This window comes from Ptiloglossa arizonensis, chromosome 4 (genome assembly GCF_051014685.1).
Source record: "Ptiloglossa arizonensis isolate GNS036 chromosome 4, iyPtiAriz1_principal, whole genome shotgun sequence".
Taxonomy (NCBI): Eukaryota; Metazoa; Arthropoda; class Insecta; order Hymenoptera; family Colletidae; genus Ptiloglossa; species Ptiloglossa arizonensis.
Window position 1 is genome coordinate 11956085 of NC_135051.1, and position 20000 is coordinate 11976084.

Consider the following 20000-nt stretch of genomic DNA (forward strand, 5'->3'; position numbering starts at 1 on the left):
AGTTTATTATAATAAGGATAGATCCATAGTTTGGAACACTATATATAATATAATCTATGAATCATCGCTTATCAACTTTAATACCAAATGATTGGGTGTATTAGTAAGATGATGAATCATAAATTCGACTGACACTATCTATACTTTAAATTAATGTAATAGAATTACATTGAAACTAAATTATCGAAAACTTTTCGTTAACGAAAGATCGACTGGTTGAATTTTACAATCCTATTGATTCACAAATTTTCCAACAAAATACGATGCTGAGTATCGCTAATGGGGTTTTCAGATGCGTGGCCTAATTGATGGAAGTATTTTCGATTTTTATTTCAATTTGTTGATAGAATGCATATTACTTGAGAATAAGAATTCGCAAATTCCGAGAGTTTATTAGTAAAATCTTCTAGGAAATGACCATGTCGTTAATACTGTTTCTAGATAACAGTTTATGATATTATCTCTATTAAATTCTAGGATAACGTGGCTTGCATGTACATAACTGTAAAAAACTGACCAATTTCGAACTGAACTCAACAAGTAAATACATAGGTAGATACTTTTAACCCAGGAATGTGTAGAACCGGCTCAATCGATTGGTGCCGCTTGAGAAAAGGTAGCTGCGCAAGGCACAATCAAATGCCTCAATTGTATGAGTATGGAAAAGACAAAGTTATAGGTCTCTCAAATGGTACAAATCAATTGAGCCGGATCTGCGTGTGATGACAACTATCGTCTTCGTCACCGAAAGACATTTCACTAATACATACTATATTTCCACAAGTTTGCGTTTCATCTATTTCTTCATAGCTTTCAGCTTGGTACCCTGTTCCTCAAATTATTTCACAATTATCCTCACCACTTTCTGAAACTTTCTGGAATAGTGTTACCTTTAAACCACGATTCACCATACCTCAAATTTGAGGTGCATTTGAAAAAGTTCAATTCGTACATTTTTACTTCATTATTATATGACTGTTTTAATCAAATCCATAAGGTTCTTGCAATGAAAATCACACTAAACACGAACGTATTCAAGTAACTGAGCTAGATGATAGACATTTAACGATAAATCTCGAAAGATATGAAACAGATATTGAAATTTTCATAGAAGTCTCAAACGAGTATCGATACTTTTGTAAGGTATCACACAGGCATCGAAGCTTTCATTGTAGTATCAAACAAGTATCGATTCCTGTAGTATTGTTATCGAAAATTGGTAACGATTACTTGAAATTTTGATACACATCGAGACTTCCTACTGAGTACTTTGGTATCGAATTGATTGAATATCATCGATGATATCGGTATCGATTCGAACATCGTTATCCTGCTACAGGAACTTAAATCCGAAGGACTGAAGAGGAGGATTGTTGTATAGTGTATCGTTGGAAGAAAACAGTGTGTCTCTAGTCGAAAGTCGTTGTCGGAGCAGTCGAGTATCGTTGAGCGTTATTAATCAATATTAAATCACATTAACTTTATACATATACTCTCATAGTAATATTCATTGCAATATTCCACATATAGTATTGTTTAATTAAACACAAAAGGTCGTCTATTTTTGTACGAGTATCCCACTTTTATCTTGGAGTAATATGGTCACATTATGCATGTATTTACCATTTACAGCTTAGTGTGTCAATAGTATCTAACATGAGATAAAAGTATGTAATGCATATTTGTTTATTGTAAATGTATAAACGTTTATTATACATTTTTTAAAATCGTCAGTTAAAAGCAATTTAAATTGTAATAGGATAATGATGCAATTATATTGTAGTTTTATAGAGAAATAAAGTAATAAAAGTTTGATTTCTTAACTCAATTTAGTCTCAAGATTTCACTTTTATTACTACATATAACCTTTTCATCGGATATTTCAATTCTTTTCATTATATAAAGGTCTACATTTTATTACTATTGTAGACATTTATTTACCGATGAGGACTAAAATTTCAAGTATTTCCACTAAAAAACATTATATGTAATAATATTTAAAACTTGATTTTAACAAAATAAGTTGAAAAATATTCATATTATAAAGTAAACAATCGAAATAAAAATGCAATTTAATTAATAACTGTACGAACTTCAAATTTAGTATGCTTTTTCTAAACAAGATATACAGAACAACATTATAGTTATTACTACATTTATCATTATTAACAAATTATTGATATTCTTAATAAATTACTCTTGATAATACATCTATACATAAAAATTTTTAATAAAGGTTGAAAAACGACCGAAACATAATTTTAGTATTCATTTAGTCCCGTTAGTATGGGCCAGAGTAAATTTTCAACTTCCACAATTTATCACTTGTAATAATAAAATGAATCATTAAAACTCCTACTGCCCTTTCTCGGATCGTAAATAAAGAATAAATATCCAAGATGAAAACTGTCTCGAGCGTCAGATAGCCGAGAGCAGAAAAATGAAGACAAGGGACTTCAGAAAGACGAAAAATCTTGAGAATTATCGCGTGAATTTACATAAAACCTGGGAATAACCAAGAAGATATGTTCGATTTTTAACATTTCTCTTTTTCCTCCCGTAGCGAAGAATCCTCATGTGTCTCCTTTATCTTTGGACATCTCTACATGAAGGATATTCACTCGCTCCGAGGTGAAAGGTAAAACCGGCACCCTTTGAGTTCGATTCTACGGATGTTTGCCCTCCTGCATTTAGCTCCTCGGTTCCAAAGGGAGGGGTGAACGGGTCTCCGAAACGGTAACTCTATGGGAAGCTCACGTAAGTTGGAAACCACGTTAGGGATTCAAACCGAGAATATCCTGCAAATTTACGAACGAATACAGTGGAATATTGCAATGGATAATATTAGTGTAATACAAGTTAATTTTAAATCGAATTTCAGGGTTTGCAATTTGGAGAATGCAATTTCAGAACGACACGAGAACTTCTTTTCTTATTTACAATCTATTTAAATATGCCCAGTGAACAATAATAATAATAATAATAATAATAATAATAATAATAATATTAATAATAATTTAATAAGATTATATTCATTAAAAAGGAAAAAAGAATAATCCTACCGCATTGAGCAGTAGGATTATTGCAATAATACGTTCTACATCAAAATTGTATGCATTAAAAAGGAAAAAAGAATAATCCTATCGTAAAGCAGCTAAAGTAAGTCTACACTATACGAGCGGGACAAAGGCAAAGTACAGCCATATAAACGACAAGATACTGCGACTATATTCTTGACACTAGAACATTGCTGTAGGAATGTGTTAGCTACATTTTTGTATATAATTATAGTTTAATCGACATCATCCTGACAGACAAACTGATACAAAAAGTAGTTTATTAACGTTAATAAAGAAAGTTCATTAACATATTCTTTAAAAAAATTGATATTTTGCAAAACTGTTCGGAAGGTTAAATTCATTATTCGAAAGTACGTAATTTTTATTCAAACAACTTCTTTCTAGATCACACCAATCCGCCGCTGCTTTCAACATTTGTGTACTTGTATATTTTTTCATGGGACAAATTGTTTTAAAACAGTCAGAATCGTTAGATTGCACAGATTTCCTGATTAGAGATAACAGTATTCCTATTATTAAAATAACAGAAAGACTAATATCAAATTTTAAAGTCTTCAATTTGAACAAAATGAAAATTTCAAAAGTTAAACATCTTTTATGGTAATTGATTTCTCCATCTATGAGATTCTGAAAATATGTAACGAAAACACGAAACTAAGATGTACATAAGTTCGTCAGATTGCATTTTGAAATCGAACTTTGAGTTAAAGTAATAGCATCGACTCACGTCAGAAGGAAAGATTCCAGCTTCATTTCGCAGTCATTGAATTACATTTTTAAATTACTAATCAATAACGACCTATGACAGCTGGTAATGTTTTCGTGTTAACGTTAAAGAGTAATTTTCGTGTAGAAAACACAACGCTAAAAATCGAGGAAAATGGAACTTTTTGACTGACGGTAAATAGCAAAAACATTTCAGTTTTTAAACTCCAACTTCTCATTAGCCACATCGGAGAGTGATTCACTGGCGGAATAATACACCGGTTCGTAATATTCTTGTTTTTCAGTAATTAACATAGTGCGGAGCGGGTGAAATTTTCGAGCCAGTTTTCCTTTTTGCCTTTCTTGCAATCCACAGAAGTATACTTTATTAGTTCCAGTTAACCACAAACTAACCGTGACGCGGAAAACTGAATTCTGCGACGATGTTTTTGCTGCAGAATTTTATTTCGCAGTACACAAACGGCATGGAACTGTTTTTAATTAAAACAGCTAAGATACAACACAGCAGAGATTTTGTTGATCTCTTTCATTAAATATTAAAATTACAGAGAATTAATTGTCACCGTTTTAATCGAAAACTTACAACATGTTCAATATGAACAGATTGCTTCCTTCGAAACTGATTTCTATCGATTTGAGCAATATTTATATAAACACAAGTATCTCACTTCATGTTTTATGATTTAACGGAAATCACAATTAATAGAAATTGTTGTAATAGGAAAGCAACGTAAAATATTTCTTTCGTTCAGAAGTAAAACAAAAGTACAGAAAAATTAAATGAAATAAAAGGTCTAATTTGGTAGTTGTTGTATCTCATTTTCAATACCATTAACCTTAAAATATTTAACTAGAAAATATGTATCAGTCAAATGTTCTCTTATTGTCATTGTTTGTAACTTTTTGTTGTAAATTTTTCCTTTCATTTGCTCCACACACATACACATGTTACCATATACCTGATATCATAAATGCATGGATAAGATTTTTTGAATGTGTTTTACAGTTATACAAAATAAACAGTAAGAAATAGCAAATAAAACAGAAAGGTAATAAGGAAAAGTTATTTTTCCGGAAAAAAAATACAAACACTATTCCGGCAAGAATTACAGTTGAATGTTGACAAACCAAAACCTGGAGGTAGCAACTCTTCAAATAATAACAACACTCCTCGTCGAATATTTTGAAAAGGTATACCCATGGATTTCAATACTCTTCATGATACACAAAATTCTAGTACACGAAAAACAAATTCTCAAACATTGTATTTTATTTCCAGGACATTTAGGAGAAATTTTAATTGGTCGAAAAAGAAATTTGAAAGACGTACTTAATCGAGATATGGAAGGGATCTGTGTTCGTTAAATATTTCTTTATAAAACAGGATCAAACAGCAGGAGTTAAAAAAACACCTTCCAAGGCTGTTTCATTACTGTATTCGTCATCATACATAATCGAACAAGGATCATTATACGAAACACGCAGAACCGTCAACATCTACATTTGCAACAAGCACTAAAGAAATAACTGTCCATGATGATGCTGAGAATTTAGACGAAGAATTCAAAGATTTATTTACACTGTAATATTTAGATGATTTAAAATTAGATTCAGAAGATTTATAGTACATTGCACTATGTTTACATTACTTATTAAATATTATATTACTTTACTAGGGATTATTTACATTTTTTTATAACGAAGTATTTGTTAAAATGATTTTAATGTAAGAGATTACAAATCGACTAACTAATCTATACGAATACAATTTTTTTTAGTTAATTTTGACCAAAAATTACCATGTATCAAACCATTGTGCACTCTAGAGTATGTACAATATACATCTAGTGTGAAAATAACAAATATACATATAATTTAGATAATTATTCAGAAATATTGTTTACATTTAATTTGCAAACAACAGGTATCGGTTTTAAATCTGGTAATAATTTATAGTTATCTGTGTATCTAACACATATAAACAGTGACATGATATAAAGAGATTTTAAAGTTGACCTGTGACAGAAAGAGGCAACAATTTCTTAATCAAAGTTTTAATAAGAAAAAATAATTAAACACTTTTGATCGACCTAAAGATTATTGAAAGGAAATAAATGAGAAAAACTCGGAAAAATATTTTGAAAATCTATCATGATTTAGAAGTAGATAGTATTGAAGTCAGGTTACAAAATATTTGAAGATACACAGTCACATTTTTCGAATTTTATTTAAATAATTTTTTATTTAATTTTCTCTTTACTCAGGATACAGTCTGTGTATATTGTATTTTTATAAATTATCATATGCAGCGAAAAGAAGTCTGCGAGTGTAACGGGCAATAATTGTAACCGCAAGTGTACCTAAGGGGTGGTTTTGTTTGTTCATCCTTTTAGATCGTACAGCAGACCTCCATCGTTTTAAGTGACCTCGAATATCAATCAAAGGGGTGGAGGTACAGTCAGGTTCGACTAACAAGAGGATCGGGAAAGAATTGTACGTCTGCGTTCACAATTAGTCTCCTATCAATCGCCTCTCGAACTCGATTATTTCTCCGCTGCTGGAGAAATTGCTTCGTAATGAAAAAGCAGAAAATGCGGAATATACGGCATACAAGGAAGGTTGTAAAATATTGGATAATGTTTAAATATGTCTGTAAATATGCAAGTTGTATTCATCAGAAACCAGGGTTGGAAAGTAATTGATTATTCTTTCAATTATTTCTGTAACTAATTAATGATATAATTAGAATAAAAGTTTTCATCGATCAATTAATCATGATCAGAAGTTTATAATTGTGCCATGAAAGATTATTTCAATCGTACGATTTTAATACACATCGAGAATGAAAATATTGTAATAAATGTCTCTGTTGTTTATGAACGTACAAATAACTAATTCAGGACAGTGTTGAATTGTTAAAAGAGGGATATTAGCCATTGACATTGATGCAGACTTGAAATCTCTTAATTAATATGTAAAAAAACGAAATGGATGTACGTCGCGTCAGTATTTATGTTGACGTGTTCAAATTCGATGAACATCACAAATTTATGGAACCCAGAATTTATTTTATCGTTAGAGGATTTCAAAAATATAATATTTTTTGTATATTGCGCATTTAGCATATATTTTACATATTTTACATATTGCACATTTTTTGCATATTTTACATATGTGTACACCTGCGTGCATTTGCTCTTGTGCATTATAAATGTGGTGAAGTAATTAGCCTTGATATACGTAAACATTTATTTGAAATATCAATATCAAATCACAGCCAGTATTATTTTAACGTTTCTGGTAGGAAGTCGATTCGATAAAAGAAATGTAGGTTGTATGATTAGCTCAATGAGTTATAAAAAATGAAACATTATTTGATGATTTACAGAATATTGCAACTAATTTCCGGAGATTGCTAGTTACCACAGCAAATTATAGTTACGTATTGTAATGCAAATTACAACAAACAATAAATGAAAATTTGTATTTATCGTAAAATTGATTTCATAATTGTATATATGTTATGCATATATTTTGCACATATTTTGAACATATTTTGCATATATTTTCCATATATTTTCCATATATTTTGCATATATTTTCCATCTATTTTCCATATATTTTCCATATAATAGGTTGTTCAATAAGTTTTGTCGTTCGATAACACTTATTGAACAGTACTTTTCAATGTAGTACTATTCAAGTTTTATCGAACGACAAAACTTATTGAATAATCTAGTAATTAACATATTATGATACGTCATATTATATTATAGCATACATTTTGCATATTACAAAATATTAATTTTGCATAAATATCGACACTCTCGTTCCATAAATTATTAAGGAAATGCTGTATTTGAAGACACTTGCCTTATAGTAAGTAAAGTAATCCCTCGATAAAACGTGCACTGTCGAATCCACGTGGAGCTGTTTAAGAAGGGATGGTATCCAATTAGTTCCTGGAATCGACCTTTCGTATCTGGAGCTGAGACCTAGCCCTAGATACAAATCATTCGACAAGGAGAATAAACGAAATACACCGAAAGTGAGCGAAACACTGTAGAGGCTTGCAGCTGCGGTTTATGGCGGGACCGTGCTTCGAGTTTGTTAGAGAAATTGTCCACATGGCTACGGCACGGGCCTGTCACCGAAGGTCAGTTTATTTGTTGTTCGACTCGAGGCACGGAGCAAGTGATAGCTATTTCCCGTCATAAACCACTGCAGGCACTTAGACAGGGACCCTCCGCATCGCCTGGCACGCGAGGCCCTAGCGCCGTTTGTTGCATCATTCAAGATGCTGGAAAATTTAGCCCAGGCCTGCGGGGGTTTGGACACCCTGTCTACGTCGCGACGCCCCCACCTAAGCCCCATAGCGATGGGCATGTCCTAGATTCGGCGGGACTAGGACCCGTCGTAATTGGTCAGGCATTCGTCGCCACCCACCCTTAATTCAAGGGAGTAGGGCGAACCGAGGCGACGTTTGCACTGACCCGAGAAATCTTAGATCAGTTGCACAGAATACCACCAAGACAATAGAACCAAGGGTCGACGACGAGTGTACAGAGTATCGCCAAGGGCTTACAACCAAGGCGTACAGAGTACAGCTAAGAGATCACGGTTAGAGTTTTGGCCTGAACGCACGGATTGACGTGTGAAGCTTCCGGCGTTAGTTCCCACAAAGAACTTGCACTCCTCGAGGGAATTACCAGCAATCCCTCGAGCCTCCACGGAATCTTGGACCTTCGAGGAAGTTCGGCAGCCGACTTGTGCATCCAGTGAGGCGCCGTGTGTGAGGACAACGCTCAACACCCCCCTGGACGTGAGAGCAGCAAGCGGCGGAGACCTCGAAGGCGGCATTACAACCTCCATCGGTCCAGCCTAGTGGACAACGATCAACAACAGTTAGTCCTTCCAACGGGAAGGTGGTCCTTCGAGTCATCTATAGTCGGCACCCATCGTGCAAACACATTCAATGCTCGAAAGATCCTCGAGATCTACCACGAGCAACTACATTTTGGTCCGTACGAGCCGGATCTGAACCAGCGACCTATGGTCCCACGAGCTGGATAATCCAGCTACATTCTGGTGTTGAGCCGGATCATCCAGCAACATCGGTCCTTCAGAGAGGACCAGCCAGAAAGCAGCCATTGTGTCCGTACGAGTCGGACAGTCGGCTGGAATCTACAGTCACGAAGCATTTTGGGCTCCGTGCAACGTGCACGTCGGCTTGTACATCCAGTAAGGCGCTGTGCGTGAGGACAACGCTCACCACCCCCCTGGACGTGAAGGCAGCAAGCGACGGGCATCATCGAGGGTTGCTACACCCAAAACTTGGACCACAGCGACGAGGAGACAACCGAAGGGGGCAGCATCCAGGACGGCATCAGCCCTAGGATCCGGACAGCACGAACAACGAGTATTCTGCAGGACGGTCTACGGAAGCCGCCTGAAGCCGCCAATCCACTCCTCTTGTCCGTGAGTCATTTATTGTTTCAATCTGTGTGTTGATCGTGTAAAGATGGAGTCCGTAAAATCACTCGTTCTCGAACGAAGGCTTGTGAAGTCTAGGTTGACCAGTTTCGGAAAATTTGTCGAGTCAGCAGACGTCCGCGAAAATTTAGCCGTTTTCGAAAAACGCGTTCAGTCGGGTCAATCCCTTATCGAGAAATTTGAATCTATTCAAGGGCAAATAGACATGGCCGTAATAGACACCCCGCAAGCGGAAGCACAGGTAGACGAGCGCGAGCAGTTTGAGGAGAAATACTACAGTATTATGGTCGTCGCCGAAAAACGAATAATAGAGGTTCGCGGTCAAGCGGCGCCTAGCACGGCGTCGGCCACCGTCGGCAGACAGGTACCGTCCGATCTTCATACGGCGGCGCAGTTACCTGTCGTACAATTGCCAATCTTTACCGGAGATTGTGGGCAATGGATTCGGTTTCGGGACACTTTTCTCTCCTTAGTCCACAATTCGGACAAGTTGTCCGCTATCGACCGTTTCAACTACCTGACGACTTCGTTATCGGGTGCTGCGGCACGAGCAATTGAGTCATTTAGCGTGTCAGCAGCCAATTATGAATTAGCTTGGGCGCGGCTTAGGGAAAAATACGACGACCCTAGGCTATTAGTGAACCATCATATTCAGTCCCTCCTAGAGATCGAACCGACTAGGCGACAGGATGGTAAATCACTCAGTGAGTTCGCGGATAGGGCAGTTAACAACATGCGTGCTCTCGGGTCACTGTTGGAGCCCGCGGGCCACCTTGATGCTGTTGTTAATGCGGCACTCGCGAAAAGGTTAGATGTAGATTCCCGTGATGAATGGGAGAGGCGAGCCATGGGTTCAAAGACGCTGCCCACGTTTCACGAGTTCGTCGGATTCATTGAGCAACGATCTCAATACCTTCTTCATAAGGATGCGAGTAACATTCCAAGTTCCTTACCAAGCGCGAAGACAGTAATTAGGAAATCGCGTGAAGTAGTGGATAGAACGTTCTCCCCAGTGTCGCACGTCGCTAGCAAGGCTAGAAAATGCGTAGTGTGCACTGGTGATCATTTCTTGAACGATTGTTTAAAGTGGAAAGCCATGCCCGTTTCTGAACGGCATGCAGTAGCAAAACAGGCGCGAGTGTGTTACAACTGTTTGGCTCCCGGTCATGGAGTCAAAACGTGCACACGAAGAACGTGCCTAAAGTGTGATAAGAAGCACCACACCTTATTACATAAGGAGGAGTCGGATCCCGAGGAACGCGAGGTAGAATCGGATCCTCCCACCGTGTCATTTCACAGCTCAAGCGCGGCACAACCCAGGACCCAGTACACCGTCCTTTCCACGGCGGTCGTCGTCGTCATAGGGAAAGGAGGGAACAGGTACAAATGTCGCGCTTTGTTAGATTCGGGTTCGCAAGCAAATTTCGTGAGTAGGGAATTTTGCGAGCGGGCCGGCCTGCCGTGTCAGGCATTCGAATATATGGTAGGCGCGTTGGGGCGCGTCAAAGGCACCGTCCGGTCTACTACCCAGGTAAAGATGGAATCCAGTAGTAGAAACTTCAAGGCAAACCTGGAGTGCCTAGTAATAAAATCAATCACGGATAGGCTACCCAACATGCCGTTGGAAAAGGCAAACATTCCCACACCCGACGGAATAAAGCCCGCTGACCCAGAGTTCGGAGTCCCGGGGAACGTAGATCTACTTATAGGCGCCGGCCTATTCTGGGAGCTCCTGTGTGTCGGACAGATAAGGGTGGGAACCAGCCACCTTCTGTGGCAAAAGACACGACTCGGGTGGGTACTAGGTGGGAGCCTACAGTGGCCCGTTTCGAAAGGTAAAGTCAAGCTTGCTTCCGGATTGCACGCAAGCACCACTGCGAAATTAGAGGCAGCGGTTTCGCGTTCCGGGAAGGTAAAGAAGTTCGACAACGGCGGGCGCGTGAGCGACAGTGGTCGCACCGAGAAACGTTTTAAGGGGAACGCGACGCGCAATAGAAATGGCCGGTTCGTGGCCGCGATACCACGCAATGAACGAATCGAGGAACTCGGTGGGTCTCGCGCTCAGGCAGAACGACGATTTGTGAATCTGCAAAGGCGAACCGTTTCCGAGATGAGATACGGGAAATCTCTGCGTTGCGTGTCCTGCGGCGTGTGCCGTCTTCCAGCCTGGGCGCCGAGTTGCGCGGGTCCTCCGACGTTTCGGAACAGGCACACGGAGCGGCCATCTGCCCGCGTTCGGGAACGCAACAAAGACGTGGGCCTCTCGAATGGTATGCGCGAGGTCGCGGATAACTCTTCTAAAAACAATTAGCTTTGATTCGACGCGAGCCTGTGCGACTGTTGCCCGGATGGCAACAGACCCTCGCGTCCCCCACAGAAAAACACTGGCTTACATACGTTAGACGCGCAACTAGGTGTTGCGCGATTGTGTCACGTGCTTCAAAGGCAAATCCCAGCAGCGAACAGGCTCAAATGGGGATTTGGCCTGCCGCACGGGTGACTCCGGTTCGTGTTTCGCTACCTGCGGTGTAGGCGATGCCGGACCCTTTCTGGTCATTGACCGCGGACGTTTCCGCACCTCGAGAAAGGCCTACCTGTGCCTATTTATATGATTTGTTGCCAAGGCGACGCACCTGGGTTTATTGTTGACGTCTCGCGCGCATAAGGACTGGGCAACCACAGACTGACCGTTGAGGAATTATACACGATTCTCACGCAGGTTGAAGCATGTCTTAACCCCATCCTTTATCACCCGAGCCGTCGGATTTGCATCCTTTGACTCCCGGGCACTTCTTGAGTGGAGAGGCACTGACGGCGTTGGCCGAGGTTGATCTGACGCGTGTTCGGCTTAATCGGTTAAATAGATTTCAGCTGTTGCAGCAAGGCTCCGCCATCTTTGGAAGCGATGGCAGCAGGAATATTTAAATGGACTACAGCAGCGGCAGAAATGGCGGCTTGGAACACGCAGTCACCCGAGGGTCGGGACGAGGGTTCCCGATCAAGGAAGACAACCTGCCTCCAAGGAAGTGTGCTCTGAGGCGCAGCTCGGAGCTGCAACCCGGTCAGGATGGCGTCACGCGAGTGGTCTCTCCTCGGACGGCCAGTGGATCATTGACGAGACCACTCACGAGGATTTGCGTGCTGCCTTCAGGGCACGTGAAGAAGAGACTTCTGTCGCAGTCAAGTGAAGAAGAGACTTCTGTCGCAGTCAAGTGAAGAAGAGACTTCTGTCGCAGTCAAGTGAAGAAGAGACTTCTGTCGCAGTCAAGTGAAGAAGAGACTTCTGTCGCAGTCAAGTGAAGAAGAGACTTCTGTCGCAGTCAAGTGAAGAAGAGACTTCAGTCGCAGTCAAGCGAAGAAGAGCATGCACAGTACATTGATCGCGATGCGTGTGTTTAAAAACTGTATTTTAGTCGTTTAGCAACAATAACCAATAGGCGATATAGCATAAGTCGCATTAGGTTACTTTGATTTAGTTGAACTCGAGTAGTTCAAGGTGGGCGGTATGTAGAGGCTTGCAGCTGCGGTTTATGGCGGGACCGTGCTTCGAGTTTGTTAGAGAAATTGTCCACATGGCTACGGCACGGGCCTGTCACCGAAGGTCAGTTTATTTGTTGTTCGACTCGAGGCACGGAGCAAGTGATAGCTATTTCCCGTCATAAACCACTGCAGGCACTTAGACAGGGACCCTCCGCATCGCCTGGCACGCGAGGCCCTAGCGCCGTTTGTTGCATCATTCAAGATGCTGGAAAATTTAGCCCAGGCCTGCGGGGGTTTGGACACCCTGTCTACGTCGCGACGCCCCCACCTAAGCCCCATAGCGATGGGCATGTCCTAGATTCGGCGGGACTAGGACCCGTCGTAATTGGTCAGGCATTCGTCGCCACCCACCCTTAATTCAAGGGAGTAGGGCGAACCGAGGCGACGTTTGCACTGACCCGAGAAATCTTAGATCAGTTGCACAGAATACCACCAAGACAATAGAACCAAGGGTCGACGACGAGTGTACAGAGTATCGCCAAGGGCTTACAACCAAGGCGTACAGAGTACAGCTAAGAGATCACGGTTAGAGTTTTGGCCTGAACGCACGGATTGACGTGTGAAGCTTCCGGCGTTAGTTCCCACAAAGAACTTGCACTCCTCGAGGGAATTACCAGCAATCCCTCGAGCCTCCACGGAATCTTGGACCTTCGAGGAAGTTCGGCAGCCGACTTGTGCATCCAGTGAGGCGCCGTGTGTGAGGACAACGCTCAACACCCCCCTGGACGTGAGAGCAGCAAGCGGCGGAGACCTCGAAGGCGGCATTACAACCTCCATCGGTCCAGCCTAGTGGACAACGATCAACAACAGTTAGTCCTTCCAACGGGAAGGTGGTCCTTCGAGTCATCTATAGTCGGCACCCATCGTGCAAACACATTCAATGCTCGAAAGATCCTCGAGATCTACCACGAGCAACTACAACACCAAGAGTAGCCCGTATTATAAACACTCAGTCCCTGAGCTTCAAAGCAATACCGCAGGAACAATTTAAAAACTCTTGTATTTTTTATTCTATCTTCTCGAGAGTATTAGCAAGTGAAATTCTCCCAATGAAAATAAAATCGAAGTATTTACTTCGTAAGTACTTTTATTTATTTAGAAGTACCGAAGATACTTACGCTTGTGCGTTATACAAAACATTTCTGAATAATTTTCAGATACGTATAATTAAAAATAGTACGAATACGATCGTGTTTGGTCTCATTTTCATCGTGAAAATCTCGTCGATCCATTAGCGATGCTCTCATGAAGAGACAAAGAGAAATATAAAAGTTTTTTAATTTATATCAACGATTTCTCTGCCGATATGTGTCGACATCGCTTTGAAGTTTAATCAGTCTATTTTTAAATTCACTGACCCCTCCACATGCTCCTCCATTTCTATAACTGAAATAATCCACTTCTATAACTGAAATAATCCATTTCTATAACTCTCTTTCGAAAAGAGTCTATAAGACAAAAGTCGGTCAATTTACGAACAAAGTAATGGCTACTATGTTTAGAAATTGTAAGAGTGTACATTTGATTGATCGTAAGGAAAGCAACATTAAAACAAATGGTAAATATTACATTGAGCTGCAGTGACGTCTGGGTTCATCCATCAAGGAAAAAGGACGAGAAAGACTGGCTAGAAGCGTGTGGTTTCTCCATGGCGATGCACCAGTTCACACTGCCCGTGTCGCGAGGGCAACAGTGCAAAAAGTAAGATTTATCGAATTGAGACAACTGCCTCGCAGTTCGCACACAGTTCCGAGTGAATCTTATTTGTTTTCAAAATTGGCATTCCAGCCTTCGGAGCAGAAAATGTTAAAATGATGACGATATGAAGTCGAACGTATTATAACATTTTGAAGACAAAGATAAATAATACTTTTTTCATCGATATTAGCATGTTAATTTCAAATTATGAGAAACGTATTGTGATAAAGGGAAGGCTATATTAAAACATAATGAACAGTTTCTTTATTCCGTGAAACATGTTTTGCAGTTAGACCGAAAACTTCTGGATGCTTCTTTATAGATCAGTTGTCAGTTTGTAATGTGCTGATAGATAAATAACCTCCGAAAATACTTGTTAAATAATTTACATTTCCTGTTGCAATATATGAGCAATATATTTAAAGACAACGTAGAAGTAGCCCAGAATTATTTAGCTTGTATATTATAGCATTTATATGTTTCCTAGACTTGAATAGAGGCTTTAACATTGAGCACATAGCCAAATGTCCAGACCCTAAGCAATGCAATGACTAATGACCTGAGGTTACGTAACCATAGACTATCAAAGTACTAAATGTTTAGAGACATAATAAATACGAAAATATTTTATAGAAATAGTGTTCCTAAATGATCTACTCTAAGCCTTTCCGTGTTTCTTTCTGTGAGAGAATTACAATTAATTTTACTAATTAAATTTAACAGAAAATCCTTTTGCTAAATTTCTCGCCACGACGCAACAATGATATTGTAAAGCGTATTTTAATATCTTAAAAGAACCTGAATCCACTTAAGAAAATCTAATACAGATACCTAAAAACAAATGTTCTTTTTCGCAAAAGAATGCTCTTGGTACTATAATGTTGAAGATAAATTTATAGAAAAGTACAAGTACCTCTTCATAGATTTCGGACTTCAACACTCCATTAAAGTTCACCTGACGAGAGTTTAAAACTTCAATCTTATCCTAATTTAACCTCACCTAACTCAACTTAATCTAATCGGACTTAATCTATCCATGAATTACAAGAATGTAGTATAATTAGGTTAGGTTGAGTTACGTTGTATTGGGGTCAGGTGTTCCCCTTGCACCTAGACTTGATTTGATTTATTCATTCTACATTGCGGTGATCAAGAATACATTAAGATAGATTAGATAAAAAGATACAGAAGAATTTCGATTATCTTGGGAGATAAGCATACTTGGGACTCGGGACCATTGTAATAAGCAGAATACAATATACATTATCGAACGCATTTTTGTGTATAATTTTGAAATTAAAGTCAAGTTGCGATAACATGCGTAGGAAAAAGTTGTTTAGAATAAAAACCTTAACAACATATTTCAAGGTCATCGGAATGGATAAAGAGTGTAAACTTCTAAATACTTACTATATTTAAACTTTAATCAGTTTAATCACATTATATATATATATATATATATATATATATATATATATATATATATATATATATATATCACTAAATGCGAATAAAGATATCATAAATAAATTGATTATTAATCAATCTTACATTACCCTCTTACGTACAGAATCCATACCTCGTATTAACTTCTTATATGACTATCCATTATAAGTTTCGTAATTTACTATTAGAGATAGAAGCTGAATACCCTGATCTACCTTACACGCCAGTTCGTTGGCTTAGCAATGGCAAATTATGAAAAAAATTTGTTGAAATCCGGATTACAATTGAAATTTGTCTAAATAAGAAAAATCACCCTCAGCCATTATTAACTGACAATAAATGGCTTTGGAAATTAACCTCTACTACAGATTTGATAGTGCACCTTAATGCATTATCTTAAAAGGAACACGCAGCTTTTAAGTAAAATTCATAATTTAATCAAATCATTTCGACGACAATTATCATTAGTTGAATCATAAATGGTGTCAAATTATTTTGCAGACTTCTCGTGCTGTCAGAAGATATTGGATAAAGAAAAATCATTATTTTCATACGAATTTGCAATTAATAGATTCTCAAAACTAAAATTATAGTATCCAGCAACGTTTCTCAAATCTGAAGGTAAATGCAAAAGAAATTTCTTCCTTCAAAATCTGTTTAATAGTCATACAAGTGCTTCTACTTAACCCTCACCTAAAAATAAATAATCTCTAATGCAGTTGATTTAACTCGTCGCTTGATTGATCGAGACACTGAGTTGTAGTTACTGTTTTATTAACTAATGTAAATTAATATTTATAAATAAGGTAATGGATATGAGAAAGCGAGGGCTAGATTTACTAATAGAATGGTGATCGGTTGAGTCCAGAGTCCGCCCGTGTCCTCTTCAGTCGACCTTGCCTCTTGGTGTCAAATCTGAACTTTGTGACTGGTCGTAGCTTCAAGGTAAAGTGTCGTCCTTGTTTTTCGTGAGTTCCTGGCATGCTTGTAAACCCCAGCGGCGACAAGCCTGCGTAGGTAGCAGCTGTGTTGCGTTGCATGCGTGAGACCGGTCAATGTCCTGGCTGTAGTCCTGGCTGATCATCTGCACCACACTTGACCCCTACGTCCCATCGCTGCGAGGACCTGGTGAAGGATTCTGGTAGTCGGTCCTTTTGGTCACAAATCTACTTTGTACGAAAAGACGTTCAACTTGAAATTGGAAATCCTTCGTAATACAGCTTTCCAGCGGAGTGGGTGCCAGATGAATAAATTTTAAAAGCAGCTGTACAATCCTTAATGTTTGCAACTTTTGCTTTCCTCACTCGCACAAATGGATACGCAAGGGTCTCAACAATAGCAACACATTGAAACAAAAATATTAAGAGAATAATTTAATAGAATTTTATAAATGTCTTCTAAGTGATAAATATGCAGAAGTAAAATCATATGCTCGTAGATTTATGACAATATTTAGTAATACCTATCTTTGCAAAAAGACATTTTCAAAAATGAAATACGTTAAACTTCAATGTAGGTCGGTATTAACAAACGAACATTTGCAAACAATGGTAACAAGAAGGAATACAAACGTTGAACCTCGATGCAATGAAATGTTATTTAGAAAAAAAGAATTCGCCACAAAAATTTGCCAATCCCTGCTCTATACTATCGGTAGCTGAGGTTGAATTTGTGTGAGAATAAACACGAATGGAGTCCATACGATATGTACAGAGTTCAGTTCTGAGGACAGTTCTAAAATTCTGAAAAGTATTTAAACTTTAGGTCGGTCATATAAAAATCAGTCCTGCCACTGGGACAGAAAACTGATCGAATTCCCTGAACGTGAGAGGTTAAACCTTTAAATAAGCACTTTGAATAAACTGTGGGCCTCAATTTTTATTTATACACGATTACTTTGAAACGACTTTGTATATTTATCAAATTTCAATCGAATATTGTAGAAACATATTTTTAACACTTAAAATTTCGAGAAAATTCAAAAAGAACAATAATCACTTTTTGTTAAAATACAGAGTAAAAGAGCTCACTAACGAGGTACTTTATTTTAATTTAAAAACACTAAATTCAATTTCTCTCTGCGAAGATAATTATACTAATACAGATCCTCGCTGACCGAAAGAACGAAGAATTCTGACGCGCGAAATAATTTCTTCGGCTATAAAATTAGCAACATCGTAAAAAACTTCTCTGAAATTAATAAGTTATATCAGGCCACGAAGAAGAAAAACGAGGTCATTCAATTAACTCCGTTGTTAAGTTTGACAGGACATTTAAATCACTGTACGGACAGAATTAAGCAGTCGAAAGAGCTAGCGTACCATTTTATAAAATCCAGTAAAGGCTTTCTTAAGAAGTTCGTTAGACTGGGAACAGAATAATATCTAGATAGACGATACTTGCAGTCGTTCGCCTAAAATTGCTAAATTGAATTCGTTACCAACAAGAAACAAAGTACTCGGATCGTTCTGTCGCTTAACAATTTTGTGCGTAACTTTCATTGATAAATTGAATTTAATCAAGTTCCTTTTCAGCCATTTAATTCTTCCATTTTCGTAAATTACACATGAGCTATCGCTTTCTGGTAATATCGAATATAGTTTTACTCGTTCGATGAAAATTGTGTGGTGTAGTCTGGTTACATTTTCCTATATATTTTTGTATGTAAATGAATTTCTAAATATTTTCTAGAGAACAGAAAAAAGAGAAATATGATATATTTTTCTTTAAATTACCTCCCTAAAGTTGCTCTTTTGTATAATGTATTTAGCATGCCTTGGGTTGTTGAACATCTCATATTGAAAGTACATAAATGGAATTATGACTTGCAAAGAATTTAAGAATTTAAATACTACAACATACATATATAATACGTATCGTTCTTTGAATGTGATTTCTAATTGGAAAGAAGTTTATCAGTAGTTGGAAGTTACAAACAATTTATCAATATTTAAGAATATACTATATTTTTATGAGTACAAATTTTTAAATATTCTTATATAGTTATCATTATCTTACATCTAAAACAATATTTATAATGTGAGTTTGTTTATAATGAAACTTATCCACTGCATTTATCCTTCTGTTTGTAACAGAATTAACGTTTTAATCTGATTAATGTACGCGGAGTTAAACTTACAATCCCTTTCAATTGATTTGCAAACATATCTTCTTCATTGGATAAACAAATTAAATATTAAAAACATTTTACGTAATACTTTTAGATATAAAATAAAAAACTTGTGCAAAATTATTCAAGTTTTTAAAATTTAACCCTTCTCGTTAAAAAAAACGAATCTTCCTTTTATTTCTCCATTTTTTTCACTAAGAAACATCGTGGTCTGTACTTAATAGACCACGAGCTTGGGAACTAAAATATTAGACACAGTTTAATTGCATTAATAAATCCTAGTGACGGTTTTGGTGGAACAAAAGCATCGATGTAAGTTATTTACATCAAATTTCACTTATTCTCACAGAAATAAAATGGATAAAATAGGCACGTCACGCATAGGTGTGCCAGTAAATAATTCAAATAAGTAGAATCGAATCAATTAAAGAGACCGTTATACTGTTTTCCCTTCCCAGTCCTAAATGAAGTAATGTCTAATTGGAAATTTATTTAAACAAGGGATTGTCGATTGCTGGATAATGAAAAAATCTTTTCACTCTTTCACGCAACTTTGTGTTTGTTGCTGATGTATACACTGCGAATATCTGTGCAAATATTCTTGCATAGAATGTACTACGTAAATAAAAAACCATTTCTTTTCCGTTTATTACAGCTCGTTGGAACCATAGTTTCCAAAGGGGTAAAACAGAAGTTATTAAAATTTATAATTTCAAACGTAACGAGTTTCATCTTGTTTCACTTTATTTTAGTTGTAAAAATGATGAGATACAATAACAACATCATTATAAATTGGTATCCATACAAATTCACTCTCAAACATATATTAATTTTTATTCTAACCATCCATTAAAACATAAAATTAGTATTATGTATTCATCATTTAA

General features: G+C 37.7%; 2 protein-coding genes across 6 annotated transcripts in view; one reads left to right on the plus strand and one right to left on the minus strand.

Annotated features, from left to right (window-relative positions):
- LOC143145643 (cyclic nucleotide-gated channel alpha-3) overlaps nucleotides 1-20000 on the minus strand; it is a 289694-nt gene that overhangs the window by 232552 nt on the left and 37142 nt on the right. The gene's annotated exons all lie outside the window — the stretch shown is intronic.
- Nucleotides 9328-11610, plus strand: LOC143146120 (uncharacterized). The gene has a single exon (XM_076310130.1). It carries the CDS (start codon nucleotides 9328-9330, stop codon nucleotides 11608-11610), a length of 2283 nt encoding a protein of 760 aa, XP_076166245.1.

What these genes read in the sequence shown, in the direction of transcription:
- LOC143146120 (XM_076310130.1), top strand. Translation starts at nt 9,328, where the DNA reads ATGGAGTCCGTAAAATCACTCGTTCTCGAACGAAGGCTTGTGAAGTCT.